This window comes from Mixia osmundae (assembly GCF_000708205.1).
Source record: "Mixia osmundae IAM 14324 unplaced genomic scaffold scaffold_9, whole genome shotgun sequence".
Taxonomy (NCBI): domain Eukaryota; kingdom Fungi; phylum Basidiomycota; class Mixiomycetes; order Mixiales; family Mixiaceae; genus Mixia; species Mixia osmundae.
The window spans coordinates 512097-525234 of record NW_014575555.1 but is presented as its reverse complement, the minus strand read 5'-3'; the positions used below and the strand labels follow the sequence as shown (position 1 = coordinate 525234).

The window sequence follows — 13138 nt, the reverse complement described above, 5'->3', positions numbered from 1 at the left end:
ATCACAGCCTGAGGCTACAGAGAGGGCGTACAGCAATGCATACTGAGACCTATTGAACTTCGAGCACGCGAGCCTCTACTCTGCGCAAGACCCAACGCGAGATGAGCTGTACCAGTCGGAAGGTGGACACGATAGCTTTGCCAACCTGTGCAGAATAAGCATCAGCCAGGGACGCCGAGCAGGCACGATTGCATACTCCTACGACGACGAAAGCGATGAGAAGAAAGGTGACCATGTTGGGACTGTTCGAGTCTGCATTGTTAGACCGCCGAGCAAACCCGCGCATGTGGCGGTAAACAGGCGGCATATGGTTGAGTGGTGCCAGCAAGCTGAGGCCGATGAGGAGTTGCAAGAACGAAAGGATGCCGATGAGGGAGAAGCCAAGCGTGAAGTGTCTGACGGCGCGAAGTGACCAGCGCCTCATTCTTTGGCTACAGGTGAGCGCAGTGTCCTCATTTGCCTCAGGTTGGTGTTTCTTGACGATGTGAAAGTAGAAAGGTCCGTCTTCTTCAGCTGCCTCATCGTCGAACTCGGCAAGGGAGCGGGTCTGGTGGTCCGCTATCCTTACCGCTCCCTTGGTTATCTCTGACACGAGCAGACCGTCGTCCAGCACTGTCAGCCCGCCTGGCACGAGCGTGTACGAGTCGACGGTCCAGCTGGCGGCGAATCCAGCCAGAAAGGTGATCACGAAGAACAAGACTCCCGTCAGAGCATAGAGAGCAGCCTTGTTCTGCGCTAGACCAACGATCTTTGTACGTTGAAGTCGGTAATGATATTTGCATTGATCGCATGCAAAGTAGGACGTTGACACTTGGCTCTTCGATCGCCATTCGTTCAGGCAGACCGTGTGGACCGAGCTCATCGTGCCCCTGCACAGGCAGGGCGAGAAGAGTGGACCTAGCTCGGGCGAGTCGCTGTCCGAACAGAAACAGATCCTGCATACTCGCTCTTGCTCGCTCGAGTCTGGCCCTGGTTCGCTCGCTACTGTAGGCTCAATAGGACCTTGTTGGGTGTCCGGAATAGATTGTGCAGCTTCGGGGGGCGATGGATTCGAGTGTTCCCCGGCGAGAAGCAGCTTGGACAGGTCATCTGACTCGCAGCTCTCCGCGGGCGTTGTGAGGTCATCAGATGACGTCGCAGCAAAGCAAGCACCTTCCGGGGATAGTCCTCGTCGACGTCGACGGAGGCGAGACCCGATCGAGTCCTCTCCTTGCATGTCGGCGCAAGGACGAGCCGCTGATGTCGACACGTAGCGTAATATAGCGATGCGCGTCTGCGGCAAGTTTATAAGCTTGAAGGGGGCGTCTGGGCAGTTGCTATGACGACGACGACGTGTTCCCTGACAAGCCTGTGAGTGACGCATCCATGGCCGCTCTTCCAGACTACTATGCAATCCTCAAGATCGACTCCAAGGTGCGCACTGGATTGGCTATACGCGCTTGATGCAGCTCAGAGTGGCAGCAGGCAACGACGGCCGATATACGTCAGGCATATCGCAAAGAGTCACTACGCTCCCATCCTGACCGGCTGTCACCCGACGCAACAGAATCAGAGCGACGAGCCAAGACGGCAGAGTTCCAAAAGGTAGCAGATGCCTACTATGTCCTCTCTGATCCCCAGCGCCGGAGGGAGTACGACGTAGAATATCGACAGCGACCCTCCAGGTCGACATCAGAGCAGTCGAGCGCAGACTTCTTCAAGTCCTTCTTCGCTTCCGCTACGGGAACGCCCGGCGCATCGACCAGCTCGACAGGCGACCAACAGTTCAAGCAAGAGGATGATGAGCAGGAGCAAGGTAGACCAGATCCAGATGGTATCTTTGGCAATGTCTTTGAGGACCTGCTCAGGCCAGAGGTTGAACACCACATGGTCAGTCGCACCGAGATCTACATGTTCATCATGCTGATAGCATGCGACTTTGACAGCCACTCTATAAGTATCTTGGCATGGGCGCGGGTGCGGTTATCGGCTTCATTCTAGGCAATATACCGTCAGTGATGATTCATTACGCTCTCTCGTGCATGAAGCTCACACGATATTATCTAGAGGAGCTGCTATCGGTGGCTACGGTGGCGGTAGATTAGGCTCCATTCGGGATGCAAAGGGTAGAAGCGTCATGGCCGTTTTCAAAGATCTCGATGCCGTCCAACGCACTGCCATCATCCGAGCACTCGCACTGAAAGTACTCGGTTCCGCCCTAGCCTGATACTGTCCGTTGTACAGTCTCTTGTTCCAGCTATCGTGTGTAATGCTAGAGTTGTCAATAGTCGAATGCATACAACACATTGTGCTTGCTGCTGTGCTCACAAAGTGCCTCTCAGTCTGCCCGGTGGCAGGAAATCCATACCACGATCTCCTCCCCCGCCGCTCATGCTGACCGGCGGTCTCGCTCTAAACGGATTGTGCGCCTGCTGTTGTGCTTGTGCAAACTGCCGCTGCCGTAAGATATCAGCAGCATCGATGCTACCTCTTTGCCGACCGGCATCAAGTGCAGAGGTCCTGCCCAATCCTGCGCTTGTGCTACCGTACGACGACCTCGGACGATAGTCAGAAGCTGACTCGGACACAGAATCTGCAAGATTGGTATCGCGCGCTGTGAGCTTGCCGGGAGCCTTCCTCGTGGGCTGGTATGAGCTTTGCGTCATCATCGACCGACTCGACTCTTGTCGCGCTCGAGGTGTCGACTGGTTCGAATGCCTCTCGCCTTGTCGCCGTCCCGCTCCACCCAGATGGTGTACGTGACTACCTTCACCGTGGCTGACCTCGAAATCAGGCGCATCTGCGGCCAATGCATCACTCGCGGCTGCAAAGATATCGCCGGGTGTTGTCGCAAGCAAAGAGTCAGACGTGCCTTGCGAACGATCGTGCAAATCATCCTCGGCTTGCTCGAGCGACTCATCCTCGTCAATCCAGACAAAGTCATCCACGACAGTCTTCCGCCCGATCGTGGGCAGTCGAATGCCGAATTTGCGAGGCCAGACGACACGATCGACAATGGCGCCTCGCAACCTCGAAGTGATGAGTTGCTCGATCTTGGGTATGTCTTGCAATTTCGCTCTTGAGCCGATGAGCGACGTCGACGTCAGATCGAGAGTGAAATCTGGATGAAGCGAACACATGACAGAAGGCGGATCCTCCGTTTGCGTTGTGGGTATCTCGAGCGTGAGCGTGGCGGAGAAGCGCGCTAGTGTGAGCGTCAGACTGATGGGCAGCATCGCGAACCGCGGTCGAGGTAAGTTGACAAGCACTTGGGTATCTAGGCTTATAGAGACATGATCTGTATAATCGACGTCTAGCTCGATCCTCTGCCACGCATCTCAGCCCACGCGCAATTCACCCCAGACAGGCACCTACGGTACAGCCAGGCTCTTCGCTTGGTCTGACTCGTGCGTTGGACACGACGGGATAGTCCTGCCCAAAGTCGAGGTCCTTGATGCTGATGTGATCCTATCAGACGGAAACGAGTAAGCGGTGGTCTGGCTCGTTGCTGCCCTGCACTGACCAGGTCGATGAGCATGCTCGCGTTCTTTGCGGCTTCTGCTGCTTTGACATCGTTCATAGCATCCTCTACAAAGCCTTTGGCGCCTCTGCCGCCCTCCTTGCCGGCATTGACGACCATGGCGCGATATCCCGCGGTGGCCTGAGCGATGAGAACATTGAGCCAGTCTGCCGGTTCGGGTGCATGATGAGACAAGTCGTAGCCTAGCTTCTCTAGTATAGCCGTGTCGGGTGGAGGGACGCCTTCAAAGGTAGAGAACGCAGATTGGGCGCGGTGGTGCCGCCGTTGCTGCTTCCGTCGAAGCGATGCTAGCTGTTCCTCGCCACTGATGACTCAGCTCTCAAGCAATCTAGTGCGCAATCGACGCACCTGACGACGTGCTGCTGCTTCGTTGGACCCGACAGAGAAGACGAAATAGCGCAAGAAGAGCGCAACGAGGACAATTCTGCCCGGCAAAAGGATGAGCGTCTTGCGATCCCAATGAGTGTAGAGAACCGACAGAGAGCCTTGTCCGACGAGCACGCCATGTGTGAATGTCAGGCGAGGCTGCCGGCACACATCTTTGTCCATCAGCCGAGCTCGTCTTGGAAGTGACGCGCTGCACGTGCATTCGTGTATTGTGCGCGTCAAATCTTTCATGATGAGCGCCCAAGTGAAAGTCGATGAAAAGCTGCCACCAGCCTGAACGCGGCAGGGCGAGTGGACTACTCCGACAAAGATGGGCTACAAGGGAGCGAGGAAGCACCTCAAGCGCTTGAATGCGCCGTCAGCGCTCATGCTCGACAAGCTCGGCGGTACCTATGCACCCCGAGCCTCGCCCGGTCCTCACAAACTGAGAGAAGCGATGCCGATGTCTGTCTTTTTGCGAAACCGACTCAAATACGCTTTGACTGGACGAGAGGTGACGCTCATCGTCGCCCAACGACTCATCAAGGTCGACGGCAAAGTGAGAACTGATCCTACCTACCCGACCGGCTTCATGGGTCAGTCAAGGTGACGCTGACAGACGAGGAGACCTCTGACCTTGCTGCCCACGACAGACGTTGTGTCCATCGAAAAGTCTGGCGAACACTTCCGAATCCTGTACGATGTCAAGGGTCGCTTCGCTATCCATCGCATCACCGCCGAGGAAGCGCAATGTCAGCCTCACTCCTCTCGTCGCAGACTGAGCGTAAACTGATGGAACTCCCGCTTGTAGACAAACTCTGCAAGGTCAAGAAGGTCCAGCTAGGCGCAAAGGGTGTCCCCTATCTCGTCACTCACGACGGCCGAACGATCCGCTACCCTGACCCGGCCATCAAGGTCAACGACTCGATCAAGCTCGTCCTGCCAGACACGATCAACCCAGCCGCGACGCACTCCGGTGCTGCTTCTGCCGTCGCAACAGTCCACAAGATTGACGGCCACATCAAGTTTGAAGTCGGCAACCTCGTCATGTGCACCGGCGGTCGCAACATGGGTCGCGCAGGCGTCATCGTCCACCGGGAGCGTCACATGGGCGGATTCGACATTGTTCACGTGAGAGACTCGATGGACCACACCTTCTCGACCCGTCTGGGCAACGTCTTCCTCGTCGGTGAGGGCTCAAAGGCATGGGTCAGCCTGCCCAAGGGCAAGGGCATCAAGCTCTCGATCGCAGAGGAGCGTGATCAGCGACGCAAGCAACGTGAGAAGGAGCGCGCTTGAGCCGAACGATCATGTAAACCTCTGTACCTCTCTGCGCATGTGCGCGAGAACAAGTGCTATGCATCTCTTCCGGGAGCGGAACGGACAGTGCAATTTGAGCGCTAAGAGGCACACAACATTTTTGGCGTGATACAAGTGCAAAGGACAATTCGTTTGCGCGGGGATGATGACTATGGTGACGCTTTCTTTACAGGCTGCTGCTCACTGATGCTGATTGACCGTGCGCGGGCCTGACGGCTTGAGCGAGAAGGATCGCTGGTTCTCTGACCTCTGTTTGAGAGACGCATCCCGTACGGGCCTCTCTGCGACTTTGACAGTCTGCCGGTGCGCTTCGTTCGACTCGGGCGCTAATCCGGGAGGCAGAGCGGCATGCTTCGAATGCCTCCTCTGGTCGTTGTTGTACGAGCTGATGAGATCGACGGGATCGTAGCTCGTCCGCTTCTGGTCCTTCTCTGTTCGATGCTTGGTCTTTTGCTGATGATCGCGAGCACTGCCCTCGTCTCGAGCAGACGAAGGCCTGACGACCTCGAAGCCAGAATCGACGTTGGCGCGATTGGAGACGATCAACGGCCGCCCAGACTCGTCCGAAGCATCTGTCAGACCTAGGCCTCGGCCGGTCACGGCGGCAGCTTGAGCTTCGTAACTGATATCGGTTGCGACGGGCTTGGATGCTGCAGGCTTGCTCTTCGTGAGCGTGCGATTGCTATGCGAGCTTGAGTTGGGGCGCAGCGATTCAGCGGGACGTAGAGACCGCCTCGTCTCTTCTGCAGGCTCTGTGGCCCGCGAGTCGGTCCTCTGGCGCTCAGTCTCGACCGGTCTGACTTCTTCCTCATCGATCGGCAATGGAGTATCGACCTCCTGTTCAGGAGCGTAAAGCGGTACCGGAGCTGGTTGTATTGGCTGTATTGGCTGCACGGGTCGATTTATCACACCAAGGTACCAGAACATCCTGCACAAACACGGGTCAGTGGACAAGGCGCGCTACTTGCTCGAACGCACAAATTGGAGATCAGAACTTGCTCGTAAAGGGGTCTCCTGGGATTGGCTAGCTTGATGTGTGACAGCCTATAGATTGCCCGCTCGACGTGAATTGGCAGCCTATAAAAGTTGGTATATTTGCCGCTCTTGTTGAGCATGCCGGATGCTGTTGGCGAAGGCACGATCTCCGCCGGACTGTACAAGCCATTGCGATTCTCGTGTTGAGAGCCTTCCGTGTCGCGCTTCTTGCGACTAGAGAAGAGACTGCCAAAGAAGCTCGGTTCCTTCTCCGTCCGCTCTGCCTTCTCATTGTCAAGGCTGGCCGGCTCAGATTGCCGCTTCTCCTTCTTGGATCTACGCAAGATAGATCCGACAGAATCAGAGCCAGTGGAGATGATGCTCGCGCGGTCAGAGTCGTCATTGACGGTCTTTGACTGGGACGATTTGGTAGATCCCGTCGAATCTTTGCGTGTGAAGCCGAGCTTAGCCCAGCCAGACTTCTTTGCTTTGCTGGTCTGCACCGGCGTCGTCGGTACCGACACTGTCGGCCTCTCGGGCACCGTTGGTGGAGCGATCTCGTGCACGGGCGAGATGGGTGGCAAAGGTATCTCTGGCACAGCTGGCGCCCTGGGAACTTCAGCTGCTGGCAAAGGAGGTGCAGCTTCCATTGGTCGTGCTATCAGTCGAGGAGGACTATCGCGCGGCGGTCGGTCTGAAGAGTCCTGCATGTCCGGCTCGATATCTTGCGCTACAAGGCTCGGCGATGCGACTTCTTTGACTGGCGGCAATGGCGCCTGAGGACTTGTCTGCTTGCTGACAGGCTCGAAAGCTTCATGACCGCCTTCAGAGATCTCGTCGCTGCCGGCACTACCACGACGATCACTTGAGATTGGAAGCGACTCGCTTGATGCAGCGGCTCCGGGCAAGCCAGGCACGCCTGCACTGCGCGGTCCCTTTGTTCGACGACCAGGACCAAACCGTTGAGGGGGTCGTTCAACGGCTGGATCATCTTCTGGTGCCTTGCCATGACGCGTACGAGCGCCTCTGCGCAATATGGTGCCTTGGGAAGGTCCGACAAGCGGCGCATCAGCGTGCTCATCCTGGTGGATTTGTTGCTGCTGTTGTTGCTGTTGTTGCTGCAGCGCTTGGTTCTCGGACAGGGCTGTAAGCGAGGGACATGAACGCAAGTCATCATCTGCAACGGAGCGAGCGTACCTTCGAGCATCAGAGCAGGGTTGAGGCTGAGCTTCCTTCGCAGACCCGTTGCGCCATTCTGGCTATCCGTGGCATCCTGGGCCTGATTCGCCATGCGCTCGAGATTCTGAAGATCCTCAATCGTGAGGTGATCCATGCCCGAACGGCTTCGCCTTAGACTGCCACCGACGCGCGAGATACCCGAGCCCGCAGACGGCGCAAGGCCGTCTGCCGCTTCAAGCGAAGTAGACGTTGGCAAGGGCGGAGGAGGCGAATGCGAGCGAGCGCGACCTTCGCTTGGTTTATCGCCGACACCATCGTCTGCAGAAGGTAAATACTGTCTGCTGAGCATGCTTCGCTTCCGGGCAAGATTGGCGCTCGTAGGCGGAGCAGAAGATCCATCGCTTTGACTGAGTCGACGTGACTGAGCTTGGGGCCCGGATCGCTGCCTGCTGAGGGAAGAGCTGCCTTCGAGGTGACTGCCGTATCGGCCACCGCTGGACCTTCGTGCTAGGTTCTCGGGATTGGTCTGATCCTTTATGAAGTTTCTAAACTCGTCGGGAGCAATCTCGGGATGTAAGCGGGCGGGTAGCCAGTAGAGCTGCTGCTCGAATTCGCTCGCTTTGAGGTCGTCATACTGCGAAGGAGAAGGCGAAGAGAAAGGTGTGGAAAGGTTCGACGTCATGGGCGAGCCGGAGCTCGAAGTATGACCGGTAGATGAAGATGGTCCATACGTCGAGGCGAAAGCGTCATCGTGACTGTCTTGCCCAGGGCTGGACTGATAAGCGGACGTAGCACGCCCAGAGGACACGAGCGGGTCACGGGGCCCGATGGTCCTTCGCCTGGGTGGACTCGTCCTCGCCGGCTTGCGCTGTGGCTGCTCGTGATCGAGTCGCTCGGTGAGGGCCGAGCCGGCTGTCTCTACAGAGGTTTCAGAGGTCGACATTGAGGCTGTAGAGTCCTGCGATGAGCTATCACGGGAATGGTAGCGTGAAGCATCGCTCGTGGTGCCTGTGCTATGAGCGCTGTCCCTGCTGAAGCGATCCTTCGCGCCAGTCGTCGTGCTCTCCTCTGTGATTTGGGCTTGGCTTGGCGATTGGCGTAAAGTCGTATGATGACCGGCTGACTGGCGATGGTTCAGCTCGGGCGGTGCGTTCGACCCTGAAGCATAGCCCTGGTGAGATTGAGGATTGTTGCGGGACAGCGAGGGCGTAAGGGAGGGCGGCAGATCAGGGTCGATACCCTCGACGGGCGAGCTGATTGACCTCCTCCTGAGCGAATGTAGCGAGTCAATCTCTGCCTGAAGCTCTCTCTCACTGTGGCCGGTCCAATCGTCGATCAGCCCTTGCCAAGTCTGGCGGACGATGAGCGCTCACGTCAATCTCTGGCTGTCCATGGCGTCGTGCACCTCGAGCAAGACGGCCGCTCGTCAAGTTGTATCTTGACTAGACTCGCAAGGCTGTAAACATAGCTGTCAGAGCTGCTCCTCACTCCTTGTGTGTCCTAAGAAGTCTCTGCAAGGGGCCTTGACGGTCTCGTGGTGCGATTGACGGCCTCGACAGGCCTGAAAAGTGAAAGCGTTCCTGATGCGCCTGTCTGCCGTGCCTTCGGTGTCCCGACCTCGCCCTGTTCCTGGCTCAGAGCTCTCCCTGGCTGCCTCGCAAGCCAACGGTGCGGTCAGGCGCCTTCTGAATTCGTCAATGGGCAGACAAGTCCGGCTACGCTCGAGCGCACGCTCACGCCCTTTCAAGCCAAAATTCGCGTCACTCGGCACGCGACAAGACGACGGTGGAACAACATGGATGGCATGCATTCTTCACTGCATTGGCTGCTCAACTTGGGCACCCATGACAGCTTCGAACCTGGCTTGCCGCTCTGCGAGAAGCTCCAGTGTGAGTGGCGAGCCCAGACAGGCTGAGATACGATGCCAGAACTGGTAATCCTCCTCCTCGTTGCCGTCCTGATAAGCACCAGCCGTCTGTACGCGAAGGCCTCAAAAGTCCATCCATGAGACTGCGGAGAAAAGAGCGGACCTGTTGTCGGTGCTTGCGTATCTGGACCACTTTGGCAGCAGGGACGAAGAAAGCCGAAGCACTATGTGCAGTCGCAAGTTGCTCTGCTTCCGTTGCATAATGCGTGTCGCCGTTCTGGTCTGTCCGGATAGCTGCATCGTTCTGAAGTGGCGCACATTGCGCATTTTTTGACTGCGGTGCAGGCCGCCGTAGCGAGACAAAATACTCGCCCAAGAGTTCTCGCTCGTTGCCGATTTCATATTCGCGGACGTAGCGATAGTCGAAAGGCTGTCATGGTGCATGTCAGGCTCCGTTCTCAACGACGCGACAAGAGCGACGGACCTCTCCATTGAGCATGAGGTTCTCGTATGCACCCATGGTGTCCGCAGTGGGCAACTCAGCCTTGCGCTCTCTGAATGCTGCAGCGGCTTCGGGCTCCGACAGAAGATAGTATGACAGCTGGGGCGGTCGTCCTTGAAGCAATATAGGCCTCAGTAGCGCATGCGACAGTCTTTCAGCGATCGCGCTCGGCAACTGTGATATAGTGTTTAGCTACGCTGGCAGGCCGTCATTTAGCGATAAACTCACTCTCGATCTGTCATTCGCGCCTTCTTGTTGAAAGATGGTGCCTAGCTCTTCTGCAGGATCATCTGAGTAGCGTAGCAATTCGAAAGTGTTGTGCCATGCGTCGAGATCGGGTAAGAACTCGTGAGCTTCTACGGCGGTCAGGCCCGGCTTGGTGGGATGCTTGAGCGAAGCGATCGGTCGCTGAGCAGCTTCGAAGCCTAGCTCTATGGCTTGTAACTCCTCCTCGAGCGTGCGTGGCTTGTTGTCGAGCGTCTCTTGTCTGCAAATTGCCCAATGAGCTCAACCCAAATGAAGAGCTAGGTGTCGACCGACAATATGGACGAATCCATTGTCATGCCTGCATCTGAAGCCGGCATTCGGACTGCCCGACGAAGGAAGGGTGCCGCTCTGTCCAAGCCACCTTTGCGTGGTGTACCAGGCGCAGTGCCGATCGAACCGCTCGCGACAGGATAGCCATTCGACGTGCTCGGCATGTCTGGATCTTCCAACAGGAAGAGGTCCTCCAAGTCCATCTCTTGAGCCTGTTCTGTCGGACAGATCCCTGTTCTCTCGCATGAGTAATGCTGAACGTCGACGCCATTGCGGCTGCTAGCAAGACGAACGGGTAAAGTCGTTCTCCCAGTAGGCTCCATCCCCGACTCCCAGCTCGAGGGGCATGCCGAGCTCAGGATCGACGATGAGGCTGACATCCCGTTCTGTCTGTAGCGGCTGCAGAAAGTCAAAGTTGGCGAACCGGTCCCGGTCTGTGGCGAGCGAGAGCAGCTTTGGAGCCAATGGCGGAGGCGGTAGCGGATTCGAATACCGCACTCGCACGATCAAGTCTGTCGTGCTGTCACCATCCTTGGGTCAGCAAGCGCTACGATCTTGATCAACCAAGGCTGACCTCTTGCGGCTCATCCTGATCCAGCTCAAACGGCGGCAGCGAGCGCACTCGAACAAAGTTCAAACGTTCAAATCTCGGCGCGTTTCTCGTGACAACAGCATGCGCCAATCTATGAACTTTGCTCGTGGGCGTTCTGTCGTTCTGACAGGCTCCCTCTCGTCATCGGCTCGTGCGCATTGACTCTTTCTTGCGGTTCCTGGTCATCAGAGGGAGCACCATAAGCACCACCGCCCGGTGTCTTGACGAGTATCCGATCGCCTCTGCCCATCTTGACAGTCTGCTTGCCGCCGATGTTGATCATCCTCGCTTGCGCATGTTCATCATCTTCCAGATCGCCATCCTCTTTCCTCCTCTGCTTGACCCACGTATTCTCTCCTCGCAACCCGTCACCACCGCCCTCGATGCCATGCGGCGCAAACACTCGCCGCTCAGACAAGATGGAGCATTCCATTTCTTCCAGGAACTCGATCTCTCTTATCACGCCATCTCCTCCATTGTGTCTACCCTTGCCACCGCTGCCTGTGCGAATCGCAAATTGATGCAAGATGAGAGGGTACCGTCTTTCCAAGATCTCTGGATCTGTCGAGCGAGTATTGGTCATGTGCACTTGTGTGCCGGCCGTCCCCGACCACGTCGGACCTGCACCGCTCCCTCCTGCGATCGTTTCATAGTAGCCAAACGAAGATCCCTCGGGATCGTTCTTGCCGAAAGTGAGGTTATTGCAATCGCCCTGAGAATCTGCCGCAGCGCCGAAAGCTTTCAGACAGACATCTGTTACCCGCTGTGATGTGCAAACGTTACCGCCTACTACCGCAGCCGTTTTTGAGGGATTGAGTATGCTGCCTGGCGGTAGTCTGATCTCGATAGGTACCAGGCAGCCCTGATTGAGCGGTATGGGTTGATCGACCATGGCGCGCAGACAGTAGATGATCGCACTGGATGTGACACTGACGGGCGTGTTGAGATTGCCCAGTGTCTCCGGTCCTGTGCCTTCGAAGTCAAAGACGGCATCGCCAGTCTCTTCATCGATTGTGACGGTGAGCTCGATGGGTGTCCCATCGTCCAAGTAGTCCACGGCATGCAGAGCTTTGGATTGCTCCTTCGCTACCCGTCTCAGTAATGCTCGTGTAGCGTCTTCCGCATTGTCGCGTATGTGTCTGCTCTGAAGTTCAGCCCAGTCCATTTCGCACAAGTGAACAATTCACCTCATATAAGTCTGCACTGTCTCCAAGCCATACTCGTCAATCAGCTGACCGATCAGATTGATACCCTTCTGATTCGCTGCAATCTGTGCTTGCAAGTCGCTCTCCACATCTGCAAATGACCGACAGCCGACACAGCCAGGAAAGGCGGCAGGCTCATCACACATGATCTTTACCAAGCCCTCCCGATCATATTCGCCTTCCCGTACGATCTTGAACGAGACCATTGCTGCGCCTTCCTGGTAGAGATATTTCGAATTTGGCGGCATTGATCCAGCTGTCATGCCGCCTACATCTGTCCTGCAGGCCAAGTCGCTATCTCAGCGGGTTTTCCCGCGAGCTGACAAGTGCGAGCCCACTGATGTCCGCGAGAAGCGACATAGAATGCAATCTTGCCATCGATGTAGGCTGGGCTGATAGCAGTACAATCCGGTAAGTGAGATCCGCCGGCGACAGGATGATTAGACAGAATGACGTCTCCCTGCTTGAACCCGCCCGAATTCTTGAGCGCATCGACCTGATACCGTACTGCGAATGACATTGAGCCGAGATGGACGGGCAGATGGGGCGCATTGGCCACGAGATCGCCTTCGGGCGAGAAGAGAGCGCATGAATAATCGAGGCGCTCTTTGATATTGGTTGAGATGGAAGTCTGGGCGAGCGTGCGTCCCATGGCTTCCGCTATGCTCATAAGGCGCTGTGCCATCAGAGACAGCAGGATAGGATCTATACCCTTGCTCGACATGTTGCCGAGACCGGTCGAGCCAATCGTGCGCGAGACGGAGGAGACGTGGAGACGTTGAGGAGACGCGACAAAAGAGAGAGACGACAGACACGTTGCGTCGACTAGCCTTCATCTTTTTGCTCGACTCTGCGATTGTCAAGATGCCGCTTGGGCTACAAGACCTCCCGATCGACGCTCTGCATGGAATCGTCGGAGCACTGCTCACCCTCGAGTCAACTTGTCAGCCGACCAATATGCCTTTTGCCTCTGAGCGTGACATGCAAGGCGATCAGGGCAGCCTGCGTGCCTCACATCTTCAAGCTACTCGAGGCAAGATCCATACCCAACATCACTCGACTCGTTGCGGATCTC

General features: G+C 56.6%; 6 protein-coding genes across 6 annotated transcripts; 2 read left to right on the top strand and 4 right to left on the bottom strand.

The window, feature by feature from the left end:
* Positions 1-49: 49 nt before the first annotated feature.
* L969DRAFT_96266 (uncharacterized protein) lies at positions 50-1216 on the bottom strand (the record flags this gene model as incomplete). Its single annotated transcript, XM_014710824.1, has 2 exons — positions 50-145; positions 197-1216. 2 exons carry the CDS (start codon positions 1214-1216, stop codon positions 50-52), a joined length of 1116 nt encoding a protein of 371 aa, XP_014566310.1.
* Positions 1217-1365: 149 nt separating this feature from the next.
* On the top strand, positions 1366-2206 carry L969DRAFT_52683 (uncharacterized protein; the record flags this gene model as incomplete). Its single annotated transcript, XM_014710823.1, has 5 exons — positions 1366-1413; positions 1465-1763; positions 1800-1869; positions 1926-1990; positions 2047-2206. 5 exons carry the CDS (start codon positions 1366-1368, stop codon positions 2204-2206), a joined length of 642 nt encoding a protein of 213 aa, XP_014566309.1.
* L969DRAFT_629499 (uncharacterized protein) lies at positions 2086-4138 on the bottom strand (the record flags this gene model as incomplete). The annotated part of the gene is made up of 5 exons (XM_014710822.1): positions 2086-3305; positions 3355-3447; positions 3503-3811; positions 3869-3944; positions 3999-4138. 5 exons carry the CDS (start codon positions 4136-4138, stop codon positions 2304-2306), a joined length of 1620 nt encoding a protein of 539 aa, XP_014566308.1. The 3' UTR covers positions 2086-2303.
* Positions 4139-4217: 79 nt separating this feature from the next.
* Positions 4218-5185, top strand: L969DRAFT_52681 (uncharacterized protein; the record flags this gene model as incomplete). The annotated part of the gene is made up of 3 exons (XM_014710821.1): positions 4218-4482; positions 4540-4638; positions 4698-5185. The coding sequence occupies 3 exons, from the start codon at positions 4218-4220 to the stop codon at positions 5183-5185; spliced, it is 852 nt and encodes a 283-aa protein (XP_014566307.1).
* Positions 5186-5194: 9 nt separating this feature from the next.
* L969DRAFT_78073 (uncharacterized protein) lies at positions 5195-10788 on the bottom strand (the record flags this gene model as incomplete). Its single annotated transcript, XM_014710820.1, has 12 exons — positions 10560-10788; positions 10270-10498; positions 9958-10216; positions 9712-9903; positions 9391-9657; positions 9178-9335; positions 8849-9045; positions 8734-8782; positions 7379-8673; positions 6185-7325; positions 5391-6134; positions 5195-5249 (listed from the first exon to the last, which is right to left on the bottom strand). Exons 1-12 carry the CDS (start codon positions 10612-10614, stop codon positions 5195-5197), a joined length of 4641 nt encoding a protein of 1546 aa, XP_014566306.1. The 5' UTR covers positions 10615-10788.
* A 137-nt stretch (positions 10789-10925) lies between these two features.
* L969DRAFT_89715 (uncharacterized protein) lies at positions 10926-12827 on the bottom strand. Its single transcript, XM_014710819.1, has 3 exons — positions 12402-12827; positions 12046-12342; positions 10926-11997 (listed from the first exon to the last, which is right to left on the bottom strand). Exons 1-3 carry the CDS (start codon positions 12785-12787, stop codon positions 10950-10952), a joined length of 1731 nt encoding a protein of 576 aa, XP_014566305.1. The 5' UTR covers positions 12788-12827; the 3' UTR covers positions 10926-10949.
* Between the last annotated feature and the right edge of the window lie 311 nt (positions 12828-13138).

What these genes read in the sequence shown, in the direction of transcription:
- L969DRAFT_89715 (XM_014710819.1), bottom strand. Translation starts at nt 12,787, where the DNA reads ATGTCGAGCAAGGGTATAGATCCTATCCTGCTGTCTCTGATGGCACAG. An exon ending in GTCGCTTCTCGCGGACATCA is followed by an intron (nt 12,343 to 12,401) that starts GTGGGCTCGCAC and finishes CTTGGCCTGCAG; the next exon opens with GACAGATGTAGGCGGCATGA. An exon ending in ACAGTGCAGACTTATATGAG is followed by an intron (nt 11,998 to 12,045) that starts GTGAATTGTTCA and finishes ACTTCAGAGCAG; the next exon opens with ACACATACGCGACAATGCGG.